Source organism: Saccostrea cucullata, unplaced genomic scaffold (assembly GCF_032062105.1).
Source record: "Saccostrea cucullata isolate Sc308-1 unplaced genomic scaffold, CSIRO_AGI_Scuc_v1 ctg12088, whole genome shotgun sequence".
NCBI classification, from domain to species: Eukaryota; Metazoa; Mollusca; class Bivalvia; order Ostreida; family Ostreidae; genus Saccostrea; species Saccostrea cuccullata.
In genome coordinates, this window is record NW_026921000.1 from 1,553 (window position 1) to 18,121 (window position 16,569).

Genomic DNA, 16,569 nt, shown 5'->3' on the forward strand with positions numbered 1-16,569 from the left:
TTGTTTTTAAATTAAAAATCAGGTTTATAAAAATATATTAATTTGTACAGTTTATATCACCGTTTCTCAGAATAATTAGCTTTTAACAATGCATCTTAAATGAAAAGTGAAAATCGAAAATTTTCACCTCAGACTGGTGTCCATTTACAGCATTACTTTGTTTATAATCATAAAATTATGCACACAACTTTAACTTTGATAATAAAAATGTTTCAGGTCTGAATGGACAATTTCAATACACTCGTTGAAGACCTAACCTTCAAAGATTCTGATGATATTCCCAAGATCACAACTTATGTTCTTTCATTATCCCTAACAATGGTTTTTATATATAAAGGAGACCTCGTATTAGTATTTTTATTCTATACGAAAGGGAGCAGATCGATGCGTTGATTAATGAGATGATAAATTATTCTTTATCACACAGAAGATGCGTGTACTCGTTTGAAAGACACTGTACGGGAATCTGGCGAATGGATAGGGTACCACACTACCAGCTTTTTATAATTTTTATAAGACACAAAAAAATGCAAATATACTGGTACATACATTCTTAGTCTGTCATCCTATATTTCAATATCTAATTCTAATACTATCTTTCGCCTATGTAAAGGTTTAGAGATCAGCCCTGCACGGAAAATAAAAAAGAGTAGCCGAAGTATTTTTATGTACTAGGACAAGGCCAAAAACTTATCTATATTTGATAAGCCTTTTGTATCTAAAAAAATTCTCAGAAGCTGAAGGGGGTGGGAGTCCGTCAGAATCCTGTGGAAATTACCAGTATAAACATATAAGAAATAATGATGAATATTTTTTTTCGTAGTTAAAGACATGATTCAATTTCGTGCAAAACTTATTCAATGCGAGTAATTTATTTTTTTTTTCCACAGGTATCTCCATTTATCGAAGGAATTCTTCAAGATGGATAATAAGCTATCACTGGGTTACAATGTAGAAGGGAGAATAGAAAGATCCCCACTTGGAGTCATATCTTACATTCTCAACATCATAGGAATCATTGGCAATGCTGTGGTTATACATATCTTTCGAACACGTACTGGCCCTTCCTCAAATTACAGAATCTTTGTTCTCTTTCTTTCTGTTGTCGATCTTTCTCTATGTATTTCTCACATTGCTAAAGAACTTAGCAGAATGATATCGGTCTACCATGAGGTGACCGGGACTAATCTGACATGTAAGATTTCTAACTATATTGGTAATTCTGTGGGGATGGCTTCTCTTCTGATTGTAGTTTTCATTGGTTTCGAAAGATACAGAAAAATCTGCACTCCTTTCAAATCTCAGATAACTACGACACACTCAAAAATAATGTGCTTGAGTGTGATTTGCATTGGTTTTGTCTTACAATTCCCAATTTATCTGTTTCACGGAAAAAGATATGTACAAGTAGAAAACATTAATGCTACTCGATGCAGCATAGAAAACAAATATGATGAGAGCCTTTTAACGCTCATCTATTATAATTTCGTATTCTTGGCTGCGATCACGGGTGTTATACTTGTAGTAGTATTTCAAGTAAACATACGAAACGCTCTTGTTGAGAAATCTAAAACAAAAAGACGAATGAAAGCAAGAGCTGAAAAACAAAGCTCTGGTGAAGATCAGACAGAATGCAGCAATAGAAAAGTGGATGGAAAGAAAACTAATCAAACATTGTCAAATACATCAGCAGCAGACCAAGAGGCAGAAAAGAACAAACGAATAGCGATAACGTTTGCCTTTGTAACTGTTTTCTTGGTTGCCAGCTTCATAACAATTACTTTGTTTCAGACTATCCGAACTACTCAAAACTATTTCTTTCCACGAGAAAAAATTTCTAAAATAGAAGACATTGTTGACAGTTACATGCCAGATATCGTAGTCATTAATGGGATTTTGAATCCATTTGTTTACTTTTTTACCGATGCTCAGTTCAAGACAGAAGTAATGAAACTATGTGGTAGAGTCTAAAGATGTAAAGAGGTCAAGAGGTCATCAATTTCCTCTTCATGATAAATCTCTTTTTTTTCATGAATGAAATTATGCGGAAACTGTAATAAGTTGATAAATGTAAAAAAAAAAAAAAAATTAATTTAAAAAAAAAGAACGATATTTTTATCAGTTATCTTTCGACCATCACTGCATACCTAATTCTCCTTCTGATTTTTTTTTTTACCGGAAATTTAGTTTGTAATTTAATGTAATTTAAAAAATAAAATTATGATTTAAAAAAGTCCAAACCACTGTAAGCTAACAAAAATGATGAATCGATACATGGGAATGCTTGTTATTTGCTTCTTTTTAATGACAACCAGGCGTCGTTACCCGATGTGTGCTTTATGATTTATGCATTTCCTCAAAAGTACATGTATACCAATTAGTGGTTTTGATTTGTAGCCACCGTTTATTTGAAATGATTTAATATAAAAAAAAGTCTTTGAAATCATTGTTGTTTCCATACTTACGATGTCTTAAGTTTTAGTGTTTTGTCGTTGGTTTTTATTTATTGGTGGTCTTTGTGATGAGAAACCAGATTACTTGTGTTCGGTCTGAAATTCACGAGGAACAGAAGAGACCCTGTGAAATAAATACTGATCTTGTTGAGCAAGAAAAGATGGATTTCGAACATAACAAATTGTGACAACTAAAGCACCAGCGAAAAGAACAGTGATATTTTATGTAACTTTTTGAAACATATTAATCATGTTTATATACTGAGTATTTCTTGTACAAAATGTCAATTTTCATGTTTTATTATTTTCCATCAAATGTAAAAATCACAAAGAAAGTTTACACAATCCTAAAAATATCTATCTATTGTTCTTACTATTTGTGTAAAAAAAGGTATTAGTATTAAGGTAGTCCGATCCCCAGGTTAATAAAATTAGCAGTTAAGTAATCAAAAATACTCATAAAAGTATCTCTGAATCCACAAATTTATGTAAATTCATCCACAGTATTTCTTTAAAGTTAATGATTAAAGTTAATCACAAAATTGTCAGATCTCCAATATTTTTGCAGAAAAAGCGAATTTGAATATGAGCAATGCATTTTCTAATTGCAAATGATCAACAAATATATTTTAGGTTAAAAAAGGATAGGTATCCAGGCATTCAGAGAAATTATCATGAGTTTTATACTAATTTGGTGTTTTTTATCTGTTATGTCCGTCAGGTATTCTATGATACATAGTGTTAAAGGCTTTTGATAGCATTGCAAGACACCACAAATCACTTCTCTTTTCCTATCATGCTTATAAGCATTGGAATCTATGGCTGGATTCAAGAAAATCTTGTTTCTATAAAGCTGTATTAATTTTTTCTCCTTTTATAGGCTACAAATGTAAACTTTTATAGGACCTTTTCTAAGACTTCCAAAGACCTTGAATCTTATGAAAATGAATAAAATGAAAATTGTTGCATGAAAAAATTTCATTTTTAAGCTTCATTTTGATGCATTTCAAATTAAATATTAATTTTTGGAGTGGTCCTTCCTGGCTGAGGATCGGATATCCTTAATAGATTGATTATTGCGAATAAAGAATATAAATAAAAATTATATTTCGTTTTATTTTGAAAGAATTATGTTGCAATTTCACCAATATTAAATGAAAATATTGGCAGATATATAGAATATGTCATATAGAGGTGCTTAAAGACGATAAAGCTCAAAGGCAAATGTTGTTCCCTATAAAACAAAACTGAACAAGAAAATCTTGATTTTATGGAAACAATAGGGCCTTTCTAAATGTTCTCATTTAATATCAACAGTCTCGTTTAAAGTCATCATTTCGTAAATTCTATGGTCGATACAATGACCTTGTCAGCAAATACAATTTATCATTGAATGAAATGCTGACTGACGTTTTTCATACCAATTGTTAGTCCATTATTTATACACTGAATTGACCACGGATTTTTTCCGTTATTTCCTGATTATGACAACGAGCACACGGCGGGTGTGACCGGTCGGCAGGGGATGCTCACTCCTCCATGGCACCTGATCCCACCTCTGATGTTTCGGAGGTCTGTGTTTGCTCTGCTCTTAATTTGTATATTTGTTTAATGGACGTTGAGATTGAATACTGTTCGTTATTTCCATATCCTCCTTTCTTAAATGGACATAATAAAAGAAATGAGAGATTATGATGGAAATGAAAACTAGAGAGAACTATGATAGGGTTATAATTATCGAAATAAAGAGTAAAGCGACAAGAGACATATATTTGTAAAAGTTTTCTATTATTACCGATTCTAAGTTTTGAGTAATTTAGACAGGCCAACAATGGGTTTAACTTTGAACAAGGAAACATGAAGTGAAAATCATCTTAATCATCATAAAAACTTATGTGAACAACAGGCCATAATATGTTTGATTACTTTGCAAGCATATCAATTAAAATTGCAAATTTAGATAGTATCATCACGATAAGCGATTTACGACTCGTGCAAAATATTCAGAATTTAAACAGAAATATCTCGGTGTACCCGTAGACAATGAAGAAAAAAGAAATTAAAAAAAGAAATACAACAAAACAAAGTAAACAACATCAGATAAATGTAGGAAGATGGTTCAAAATGATATACATGTTTAATACATGTTTAGGTTTTTTTTTTCAGCTGAACCATACGAGGTCTGTCCAATAAATAATGTCCTGAGCTCTATGACATATGAAATAGAAATCATATGACATTAAGATGGACTTTCTCTTATGATTGAATCTTTAATGAATTGATCACAGTTTATGTGACCCCTTTTCACCAAATAGGTTAATTGTAAGAGGCTGGAAAACAAGGGTTATTCGAGACACTGCATTATAAATGAACGGTAAAGAATCTGTAAACTTGAGTGAAAATAAACACTTTATAAAAGCTGCTGTTAAACTCGTTAGGATTCCCAAAGAGATATTTACTGAAATATGTGAAGTTTGCAGCAACAAATGTTGTAGGTTTATAGACACATGAGCAGGTTGATTTCAACTAACAAAATTGATATATTGGGAATCAAAAAATGAGTAAAGTCCTTGGCGACAAAGACTTACAACAACCAAAGCACTGTTTGCCAAAATTCAACAAATATTACTGAAGATGTTTGACAGCCTTTAAGAAACATAGCAAAAGTGATAGGCATAATTTTGGGGGTAGTTTATACTGGTTCAAAGAAGTATTTGTCAGTAAAATAGCTTGAAAATCAATGGTCATCTTGTGTATTGAAAAATGACTGAAAATGACAGCGTGCAAGAATATCTTAACAATTATTTTATAAGAAATAAAAAACTGTAGTTATCCACGTTTGTTTCGAATTCAAACAGATAGTGAAACTTAAATCCACTGCTTTAGACCCTCAAAACAAATTTACAGTAAGATGCACTTGACAAAAACAGTCAAGGCCTGAGAAGAGCAAAGAACTGCAAAAGCAGAAAAATGGTTTTATATGCCATTTTCTTAAAAATCAGTGGTCTTGTTGTTCAAATTCTTATTCGGGAAGGCAGTTCAATTTCTGCCAAAAATCGAAAGGTTTAAATTTATGAGAGGATAGAAACAGAATTAGGAATCCACTATATAATATTTCTTCTTTACAGCGTCCAAACCAACACACCAGAAAGACTAAAGGAGTTTTTGGGAATAAACAGGAAGTTAATGTTTTGTCACACCAACAATATTCGCCAGATCCTTCATCCTTTGACTTGTTTCAATTTCCAAACTTGAAAAAAAACCTTTCAGAAAGAAGAAACGAGTCAAGGAAATCACAGGATCTGCCTTATTCCAGTATACGAAGGACCGTACTAAAAATGTGCCCTAAAAACAATCAGAAATTTGATAAAAATGTTACGAACACGTGTTTTAATTGAAAGAGAATAATTAAGTGAAACCATTAAGGGTAAATAATTTAAAAGCGTTCTTTGGTTTCTTTCCGAGAACCGAGGACATAATTTATTTAACAGCCCTCGTAACTCAATATTATGATAATTTCAGAACTAGTAAAATAATTTGCAAACGTTCTCTTTTCCTGTTTCATTGCGCCCCGTTATTAGCAGACCTATTTTTGTTTCCTTTGATGCAGAATCTATCTAAAATCTAACCTTGAAAAAAATAGAAAACACTTGCTGTGACTTTTAACACGACAGTTTGATATATCGATGACCTATTGTCATCCCTCTGCTCCAAATTTCACGATCTTTAAAAAAAAAAATCCAAATATTGATTTTCATCAACAACTATAGCATTAATTAAATTTATATGGAAAATAGTTTGAAGTATAAGCGTTGCTTACTTTTTCAGAAATGAATGATATGTCAAATCATGATGTGAAGAAAATTTGATATGGTAAAGAGAAAGCTCATTTTTTCTCACAATAAAAGTAGAAATATGAGGTATATATAGAAATAATATTTACTCTCAAACCTATCAAATTCTCGTTAGAAAACATACTGAAGCGTCGCTTTTTAAATCAGAATATCAAATTGTTTTCTGTGTTTGTAAAATAATACGCATCAATCAACAAGAGTTATCTTTCAATTATCGCCCTTGAAAATATTTTTTTAGTGAAACAAAATATTAATTAAATGTTTATAAACAGTTCTGTATCTGAAATTTCTGCAACAATTAAATGACCATAAAAAGGACCTTGTTAATGAAATCTACTAAATCTGACATGACAGTCCATTGAATTTCATGGGAAATGTATTCTTAGCAGAGGGATATTGCCTCTTAACAACGGTTACATGTATTCCTATTCTAGTGACGATGCGATATATCGCAGGGAGCTTGAAATAAAATATACCACAGAGTCTGACACTTATTTCGTATTTGGATATTTTTACTAAAAAGTTTACTATCCAACGACATTTGCTTGATTTGATACGCAAGGGCATGTTCCAAGTTTGAACAATTTCTAAAACGAGGTTAGTTATTGACAAACAAAGCGACAAAACAAGAATATTATCAGTTGTGTTTAAAATCTTCATTTCGTTAGTTCTGTGGTCGATACAATGACCATGTCAGCAATTGCTGACTAACGTTTTACATTTTACAGAAATTGTAGACCATTATTTACAACACTGAATAATTGACTGAGTTATTTCCCGATTATGACAAGGAGCACACAGCGAATGTGACCGGTAGACAGGAGATGCTTACTTCTGTATGACACCTGATCCCACCTCTGATATTTTAGAGGTCTGTATTTGCTCTTCTCCTGATTTGCATTGTTTAAAGAGGCTGGGGGTGGCAGCCATTTTCAGACTATTTTGATCTCCTTTAAAAGAAGAGCTCCATATAAAGATATACAAAAATGATCAAATTTTAAAACTGAAATTTATGAATTTTTTCTTTGTCAAATGATAGTTGACAGCTTAAGATTTAAATTAAGTTATATCTGGTGGTTAATTTGTGGTTAATTTTTGACCCCCCAGCCTCCTTAATGAACATTTGAGATCTAATACTGTTCATCCTTATATAATTGACATTTACCTAGCTGTAGGTTAATTATATTTAACTTAACATTATATATAAAATATATATTTACATTCACATCAAGAAATCATAAAATATAAGTAATTGGAAACAAAGAAATCATAGTATATTTAAAAGAAAAATCCATGTGCCTCAAATTATAAGGTATTCTTTCTAATTTCTATGTAAATTATTTTATTTATATGTTGTTGTTGTAAAAATATCATGTAATATATATTTACATTTTTGTAGAAAAATGAACTTGAAATACCATTATAAATTAATTACTTATCTACTAAGCATTGGCTTTGAAGATGAGTTTACATCCTTGATCCATGTACTTGATTGTATACAACTGTATTTACAAAGTTTTGTGGTTCCCAATGTATATCATATCACAGGCTTTTATCCATTGTAAAAAAAAATCCTTGTCTCAATAGAGCCATTAATGGCCCTTAAAAATTATTTATTGTATTTAATTTTCAATTTTGTAGCCTAAATAGGGGTCATTGTATTTAAACTAAATTTAAATTACTTTAATTCCTGTACATTGTTTACATAATGTACATTGATTATATTTCACATGTTAACACAACATATATATCTTAAACATTTATCCATTGTCTGAAAAAAAATGTGTTCAATAGAGAAAAAGATTTTTCCTATAAATAAATAATGCACAATTTACATTTGACAAACAGAAAAAAAGGAACAACAACAACCAAAAACAAAAAACAAAAAAAAATGGCCTCAAAAAAAAAAAAAAAAAACCCTACCACATTTAGGGGTCATGATTTGATAAAAACAAACTATGAACAAATAAAATCTACACTACCTGAGGATGATTCCACTTGAGTTTCATCTTTCCCTGGCCTAGGGGTTCTAGAAAAATGACCCGTAAATAATGACCCCTTGTCATTTTTTAAAGATTTTTCGTTTTGAGAGGAATATTCTTGTTAGCGAATGTATACGTGTAATATCAAGCTTTTGAAGTGTAACCCCTTGAAGCATTTAAGCTTACATAACGAAATAAAAGCTATACAATACCCATAAATGATACAAACCCTTTACCCACAGGAAAACAATATAATCTACATGTAACAAACTTGAATCTATTTACCAAAGATATGTGATTCCAATTTATTGATTTTCATCTTTCCCAGGCCAATCTTTAAAGTTCTTGGTGCAGAAGAATTTTAAAGATCTCTTTTTTTCACATATATTTCTATTTAAAACATTGATTCGGACTTTTATTGAAAAAGGGCGGCCACACCCTACCTATGAATGGAGTTTTAAACTTCTGATTTGAACAAATTTGAATTTAAATTGCCTCTGAACTATGATACATAGGAAACAAAAAGTGGTTAGCTTAAAACCTATAAATTCATCTTTCCTGGCACAGTGGTTCCAAAATTGACACATGTAAAGATTTTTACAAAGAATTTGTCCTATATATTTCTATGTAAAATTTAGAAAAAAGCAAAACAAATGTTGGATTATGAAAAAGTAGTTACTTTACTTATTATACTTATGCCCCGGTGAACAAAGTTTAGGGAAGGGGGGTATATGATTAGCCTGTCCGTCCGTCTGTCTGTTTGTTTATTTGTCTGCAGAAACTTGTACCTTGCCCATAACTTTAGACCGGGTGGGACTATGGCTTTCATATTTCAGTTGTATTTTTGTGACAAGACGTTTTTTGGCAACCAATTTTGACCTTTTGACCTTGAGAAGACACACTTTTTAAAATTTCAAAGTTTTACCATCAAATGTTGGACGGTATTTGCTAGGACTTCAGATATCGAAGTAATGGCATGATAGACTAAGAGTTCATTTGTATTTCAGGCGACGTTACAGCAACCATTTGTCATGTTGAAGGAAAGTTTTTGTTTTTTTTTAATTTATAGATATCTCTAAAGGTTGAACGAATATTACTCAGATGTGTGACAGTGTTGGAGGACTTTTTTTAATATCATTATGGAACGTTCTCGATGTGCAGTGGTTCTTGAGTAAAAGTATAGTACCTTACGAAGAAAGTTAAAAAAGTTAAAGCAGACAACAAATATATATACGATTAAAGGACAACAAGGAAATTAAATTCGATTGCGTTGCTTTTCTTGCTTCTATGCTTTGTTTTGGGATTTGTAAAAATTTCACAAAGTTTTGATCAGAAACATATCATGCCATTTTCGGAACAGAACCTTTGAATAATAAAAAAAAAAAAACAACCCCAAAATATAATAATATTCGTATATCTGGTGGAAGAATTTATGGTTAATCACGAACTGTATTCAATATCAAAGTCCATAAAATCATCAGGAAATAACATTTGAGATTCAGTTTATAAATAATGTTCTTACAATTATATGAAAAAACAGTTTGATCAATGATAAGCTTGTATTTGCTGTAGCAAGGTCATTTTATCGACCATAGGGTTATTAGTTTTCTGGATTGTCAACAAAAATTGTTCATACGTAGAGCATGCTCTTGCCTATCGAAAACTAGATATATAAGCTCCCATTCAGAGTCATAACATCATAAAATATATATAATAAAGTCATCACGTTTATCATATAGCTTAGTTGTTAGATTACCATGAACGTCCTTGTCAAAGACAAGCCAGATGTGTCAGACTCTGTGGTATCTTTTATCTCAAGTTCACCTTAAATTATAAGGAAATTATTCTTTCTTTTTCTATGTGTTATTGTTATTTTTCTCTTTGTGTTTTCCGAAAAGAAACGAGAAATACAAATGAACAATACAAAATTTGATAATAATTAATCTGTTTCAGACGTTTTTCATAAATTATTTTTATGAGAGTGTTGATATGCATGTTTTATTATCCCCCCCCCCCCTCCTATCACAGGAAAATATCTTCAAAAGGTACGAATGATTCGCAATCATGCATGCTTTATTATAAATTTAATGAAGTTAAACCATGTTATCATAATTTTCATTTACTACATTTACAAACAAAATGTTTATTTTTCAATCAACCCCACTGAGCTTTCAACCTTTGATATTTTCCCTGGCCAAATAAAATGATCGGCATGGGCCACGTGTGTCAAAGCATCTTTTACTTTTGAGTTAGCAATGGATTACATGACTTCTGAGATGCATTTTTTCAATAAAAGTAAAATTGGATAATTCTTTCGACATGTGCACATCCCTGTAACGATAGCAGTATTCAGGTAAATGTTTTATCACTGCGTTTGACGCGTTTTCTCGACCTGCATGGATTTTTGCTGTACATAAATGTATTCCGTGTTAGTGTACTTTTTATATTGCAGCAAATGCATTCAAAAATAATTTAATTCTTTATAGTTCTATTTTTGTTGAATTTTTACTTTTCAAACATGTATTGGTCGTTTATGGACTTTTAAAAACTATGCTATCGGAGATGTGTACATGTCGACAGCCAGACTAGAAAATCACTCAAGTGAAACAATTCGTCAAGGCTATATATAGCAGGTACAGGTGGCCAAAAATCTTCGATTAAATATGGCGGAATCGAACAAATATGTCGGACAAGGGCGTACAGGAATGTAGTAAGTCGTACAAAGATGAAAACTGATGCCTTTTTAAGAGTTATGTCATTAAGTGATAAAACTACTTTTAAATTATTGCTAGACGTGCGCTAAGTCACTCTTTATTCGAATGAAAAATTGAGCAGCACTAATTAAAAATAAAATACGATACTTTTCTACATATTTTAGTGAAATGGCACATATAATGTTTACTAGTTAATGGTATCCTTAGGATTTTAACAACTGCATACGTCCTTTCTAAAATTTATATATTTCTAAATGTTTATTCTAATGGAAATGCTTGTAAATAAAAAAATATTTTACTAAACGTGCTTTAAAACATATTTCGCTCATTATTATTTTTTATATTCATCAAAAGTTTGATTTTTAGTTTTCAAAAAAGTTGATATCATATTACAAGAGGATTAAGAAATCGTTTCGAATAACATTATTGTTACCATACTTTTGCAATAGTCTTTAAATGTTACGATATCGAATGTAAATTTTTAACATTTTTTTGAATCGTATACTTGTTGGTCTTTATTTTTTTTATGAATTGTTTACATGTATTTAGAAAATGATGAAATCATCATTGGAATGGAAAAAATATTGCTCTTGTGGAATTATGACATGGCTTTCCAAACCCCCTTCAGATATTTGTTTTAGAGATTTCTTCATAATCAGAAGACTTCCAGGAAAAAAAACAAATGTTTTGGTATAACTGTTAGATTTACAGATATATATTCTTACAAGTTTATTTCTCAGTGTTAATGCATGTTTTTGTCTTCTTTAAATTTTTGAATGGTTTGGTTTATATTATCATAATTTCTTAAGTAAATGATCTAGTAAAATATTTTTTTTTCCACTCTGAATACACGGTAATCGAAGCTATCAAAATGCAGAGAAATGTACGCATGTACGCATGTACATTTCGTCTTTCAATTTAACGATATTTTAATGTAAAATGTTTGTTTGAAAAGTTTTCCAAAAGCAAATTCTCACTATCATATAAAGCCTCCAGAGACGAAAATCGTCATATATGTGCTATGAAACAGAAAGCATCCAGTCTTCCTACTGTATTTATCACGTGATTCAGTACTCTATCAGTAAATAATTGGTATGCAAACAAACTTGACTTACACTCTCCAGTAAATTTCAGTTACTACAAGACCAAGAACCGGATGTTAAATGTATTTTAAAACACATTTCTAATTTTGCAATATTTTTTACATTTGTTTTAAAGGGGATTTATCTCATTTTCATTACTTTGATTAAAAAAAATCACAAATTCAAAATTCTTTATTGTAGCAAAATTGAAAAAAAAAAAAATCTACACTTAGTATTGGATTGATTTTATTGTGTGCTTAAACATTTTTTACAACAAAAATGTACAAAAACAACTTAGTAAAGTCGACGAATTACCCAATACATGTACATGATATAAGTCTCATCATTACAAACAACAGCTCCATGAAAACTATATCATCCAAACCAAAACTCAGTGCATTTGCTGCATAAAGGTCAAATTCATTTAATGTTTCAGAAAATTAGCAAAGTGATTCAAAACTTCATCCACCTCTGGACGCTTTTTCGGATCATAGTCCCAGCAACGCTTGATCAAAGCCATCCAGTCGGCCGGAGGTTTGTGCTCAATCGTCATCGACGGTCGAAGGCCTCCCTTTACAGCGCTTTCTAAAGTTCCGAATAGCTGCGACTGGATATGCTCCGCAGCGTCAATCCCATACCACATCTCCCAGAGAATAATGGCCAAACTGAAGATATCCGCCTTCCGGTTGTGAATCTCTGTTTGGAGCAGAACTTCCGGTGCCATATAAGCAGGAGACCCGACTATGCTTCCCCTATCTCTCTTTGTGGTTTAGTTAACCCAACATCTGTGAGTTTAATGACATCCTTGCCATCTGGTCCCTTTGCAAGCTGCAAAAAAAGGTTTTAATTTCCTTGAATTGCAGATTCTATGCAATCATCTTTACTTATTACTTTATTTTTTCGATCATATTTCTGCAGGTCAGTTTTTAAAAATCTTATATAAATTGACTTTTGCGAGTTTATTTTCTAAAACAATGTAGTTAAAGTTCTGTTTTTGCGAAATGTAGTACATTTGATATGATTAAAAGTGCATGTATGTATGGCAAATTTCTTATTACATACATTTGTAATACTTTTCTTTTTAAGAAATGCAAATTTCCTTAAAATGAACGTCTTTAGAAATCAGTGCACGAGTCTTTTAGACGATAATATTGATCTCTAATTTTGAATTCTCAAACTTTCTTACGAAACATAATTACTCACTAAGATATTTTCCAGCTTAAGATCCCTATGAACCAGGTCTTTGTTATGCAAGTATCGCAAGCCCTCACAAATTTCCATCACCATTCTTGCCATCTCTTCCATTTGTTCCACCTGAACGGAGTAGATCTTTCCGACTTTGGCCGGGTTGTCATAGTCGTCATTAATGACTTTGTCTTTTAGAGTGCCTGCGCAAAATTCCAATATCATAATCCAGAATAGCCTCCCTTTTCCTTTGATTTTCTCTTCGCGCAAAGTCGAACCATAATATTTCACAATATTTTTATGATCCAACTCTCTGAAATGATGCAGGATTTCTATGTTTCATATAGTCAATTCTCGAATTATATACCGTAGGCGCCAAATGCCAGATTGAGGATCGGCGCTTACTCATTGACACTTGCAATAATACTTGATCATTGTCCATTGTTTGATACCATTGATTTATTATGTAATAACCTATCTTAAACAAAATAAAGCCATGACAGATACTGCCATTCTGAATTGCTTATTCTTTCGAGATAATTGCATTTACCGCCATGTGCGGTAAATGCCAGTTATCGAAGAAGAATAGCCTAAGCGCGATAACTCCCCTGTCCTCAACCAAATTTCCAAAATAGCCCCAAGCCTTAAATGCGCTTGCGCACACATCCTCTTCGCTCGACGATTTTGATCACCCACCCGCCCCCACCATTTTATGTAGATTAATATTCCTCATATAATCCACACAGTTTTTTCCTTTACACCGATCATCCATAAAACTTGCTTACATATACCAGTCATCCATAAAAACTGCTTACATATATACATCACCCTATTCAGTTACGTACGCGGATATGCATACATATAGTATTTTTATCATAGGTATGTTAGGGCATAAATATTGTGCATTCAATTATTATTAGTTTTCTCCTGTGTTTCTGCTGTTATCATTTCCGATTCCAGCGCAACATCGTCCCTCGTCATGGCTTTAGAGATCCTTCCAGGCTGCAATCCATGCCGACGAACTACAGAATTTTGCAACAAGCCATCGCTGGCAACTTCTGTTTACCCTCCAGGGTTGTCAGCACCATATGGCTCCGTTTCTGCAAACCGTAGGCGCCAAATGCCAGATTGAGGATCGGCGCTTACTCATTGACACTTGCAATAATACTTGATCATTGTCCATTGTTTGATACCATTGATTTATTATGTAATAACCTATCTTAAACAAAATAAAGCCATGACAGATACTGCCATTCTGAATTGCTTATTCTTTCGAGATAACGCCATTCGATTCATCGCCATTTTCGCAATACCGCCATGATTTCCCAAGAACGTTTTTCCTGCTATATAAAATTCTCTTTATAACGTGCATACCGCCATCCGCCACCCTGTTTTCACAACAAACGTCCATTTTTAAGTGTCAATTATCTCGATAATACCGCCACAGGTGTATGTGGTCAGTGAAGCGCGTCTAATTGGTTGACGCTATCCCTGTTGTAAAGCATGCAAAGCCAATCAAGGTACATGCAATTAACTAAAATTGATTTTAACATGAACTGTTAGAATAATTTTGTTTTCTGTTTAATAAAATCATTTAGTCCAGGCTTCGCCACGAAAGCGGTCGTTGTAAAGTTCGTCGATAACGATATTATTTTGATAATCTCTGCTTTTTCAAGGTTTGCTATCTTGTGAACGTCATTAACAATGATTTCATAAACAATGAATTTATTCAAGGCGTACTTTGCAATATATTGGTGACGTCGATACATGTATACACATATAGACGAATACTTTGTTTTCGAAATTGTACATAATAAAATTACTTGAAGTACTTTTAAATTTAGAAATATGTATACATAAATGGTATTTCTAAGAACGATAAATCTACGTCTTATTTCCTAAAAGATGGAAAATTCAATTCATCGCACCGCCATGATTTCTAAATTACTGTTCGAGAATTAACTGATTGACTATAAAATAATATTTTAATACGTAGAGTAAAAATACGCCATGTGTGTGGATGTCTACCTCATCGTACCGTCCTCAAGTAGTATATCAGACACATTGGTATATAGTCTTTTCCTATCTTTTCCATGATCTTAGACATTGGCAAAAGCCCCACTCCCCAGCAAGTCCTCTGTTGGATTGTACTCTAGATCCCTTAAACATTAAGTTGCCCTTGCAGCCTTGTACCTAAACTGAGACCTTTTGGGAAAACTTCTCTCAAATTGTATTCTGCGTTCTGGATATCTTCTTGGATATTTTTAATCAATTCCTTATCTGCTTCGACAAAATCTGGAATCTTCTTGGCAATAGTGTCCACACCTTTTGCAAATCTTCCAACAAATTTGCTTATTTTGACCTTTAAGTCATTTCCATCGAAAATATTTTCGATGAAAATGGAAACCAAAGACTTCATGTTCTGAAGATTGTTTCTAGCAGAGTATCCTCTGCATAAATCCCTAACCCTTCTATCGCTGGTTGAAAGACCCCCGGCGCTGCTCACCAAGCTTCCCAAAGTGTTTAATTTTTCACCACTACCACCCCCTCCTGACTTGGTGTCCTTAGCTCTAGCCCAGATTTGCCGAACAGGTGCTTGTTTTTTAAAGAGATTTATGCAGATCTTTGATTACTCTCACGTCACCATCGATAAGTGCACCTAAAATGAATTTTCAAATAAAACCTTTCATTCATATAGTGTATTTGACCTCATTGATACAAAATGCATTTATATTTTAGTTTTTAAAAGGCACTCTCTTTGAATAACTGGACTTACTAATTAAATTACACAATTTAGATAAGTTGAATAAATAAAAGTTGAACATTCTGATTGGTTATGCAATGCTGAGATATAGGTACTATGACAGAATCTATAGTGTTTAACATACCTTCTATTTCTTTAAGCTGATCCTCATACACCTGGCACTCTCTGGTAAACTTGTCCAATATTCTTGCTTTAATGCCCGCTACACGCATATTGCTCGCCTCCCAGCTGTCTACCTCTCTTGCTATAATATTACCAATGATTTCATTGGCGTCCTGTGCTACGGCTTTCCAGTCTTTTGATTGCTTGGCACATTGATTTTCTTGAATATCAAAGACCTTTTCAGTAAAAGCCCTGCTACGCAGAGAGGAAGCTAGATCTTCGTAAAGCTGATCTTCTTCGTATCTGATGTCGGTTTTCAAGTTTTTAATGGTTGCTTTGGCGTTTTGCTCCAAGACCCTCATTCGCCTTTGGATATCCTCAATTTCATTCTGTTGTTTCTCTCTACCTGTTAGCGCCATGGTTCTAGCTACCT

General features: G+C 32.5%; 1 protein-coding gene and 1 pseudogene across 1 annotated transcript; one reads left to right on the forward strand and one right to left on the reverse strand.

Moving 5' to 3' along the window:
• Positions 1-921: 921 nt before the first annotated feature.
• On the forward strand, positions 922-1,971 carry LOC134258939 (nematocin receptor 2-like). The gene has a single exon (XM_062741534.1). The coding sequence runs from the start codon at positions 922-924 to the stop codon at positions 1,969-1,971; it is 1,050 nt and encodes a 349-aa protein (XP_062597518.1).
• A 10,361-nt stretch (positions 1,972-12,332) lies between these two features.
• LOC134258940 (uncharacterized) lies at positions 12,333-16,564 on the reverse strand (annotated as a pseudogene).
• Positions 16,565-16,569: the final 5 nt, after the last annotated feature.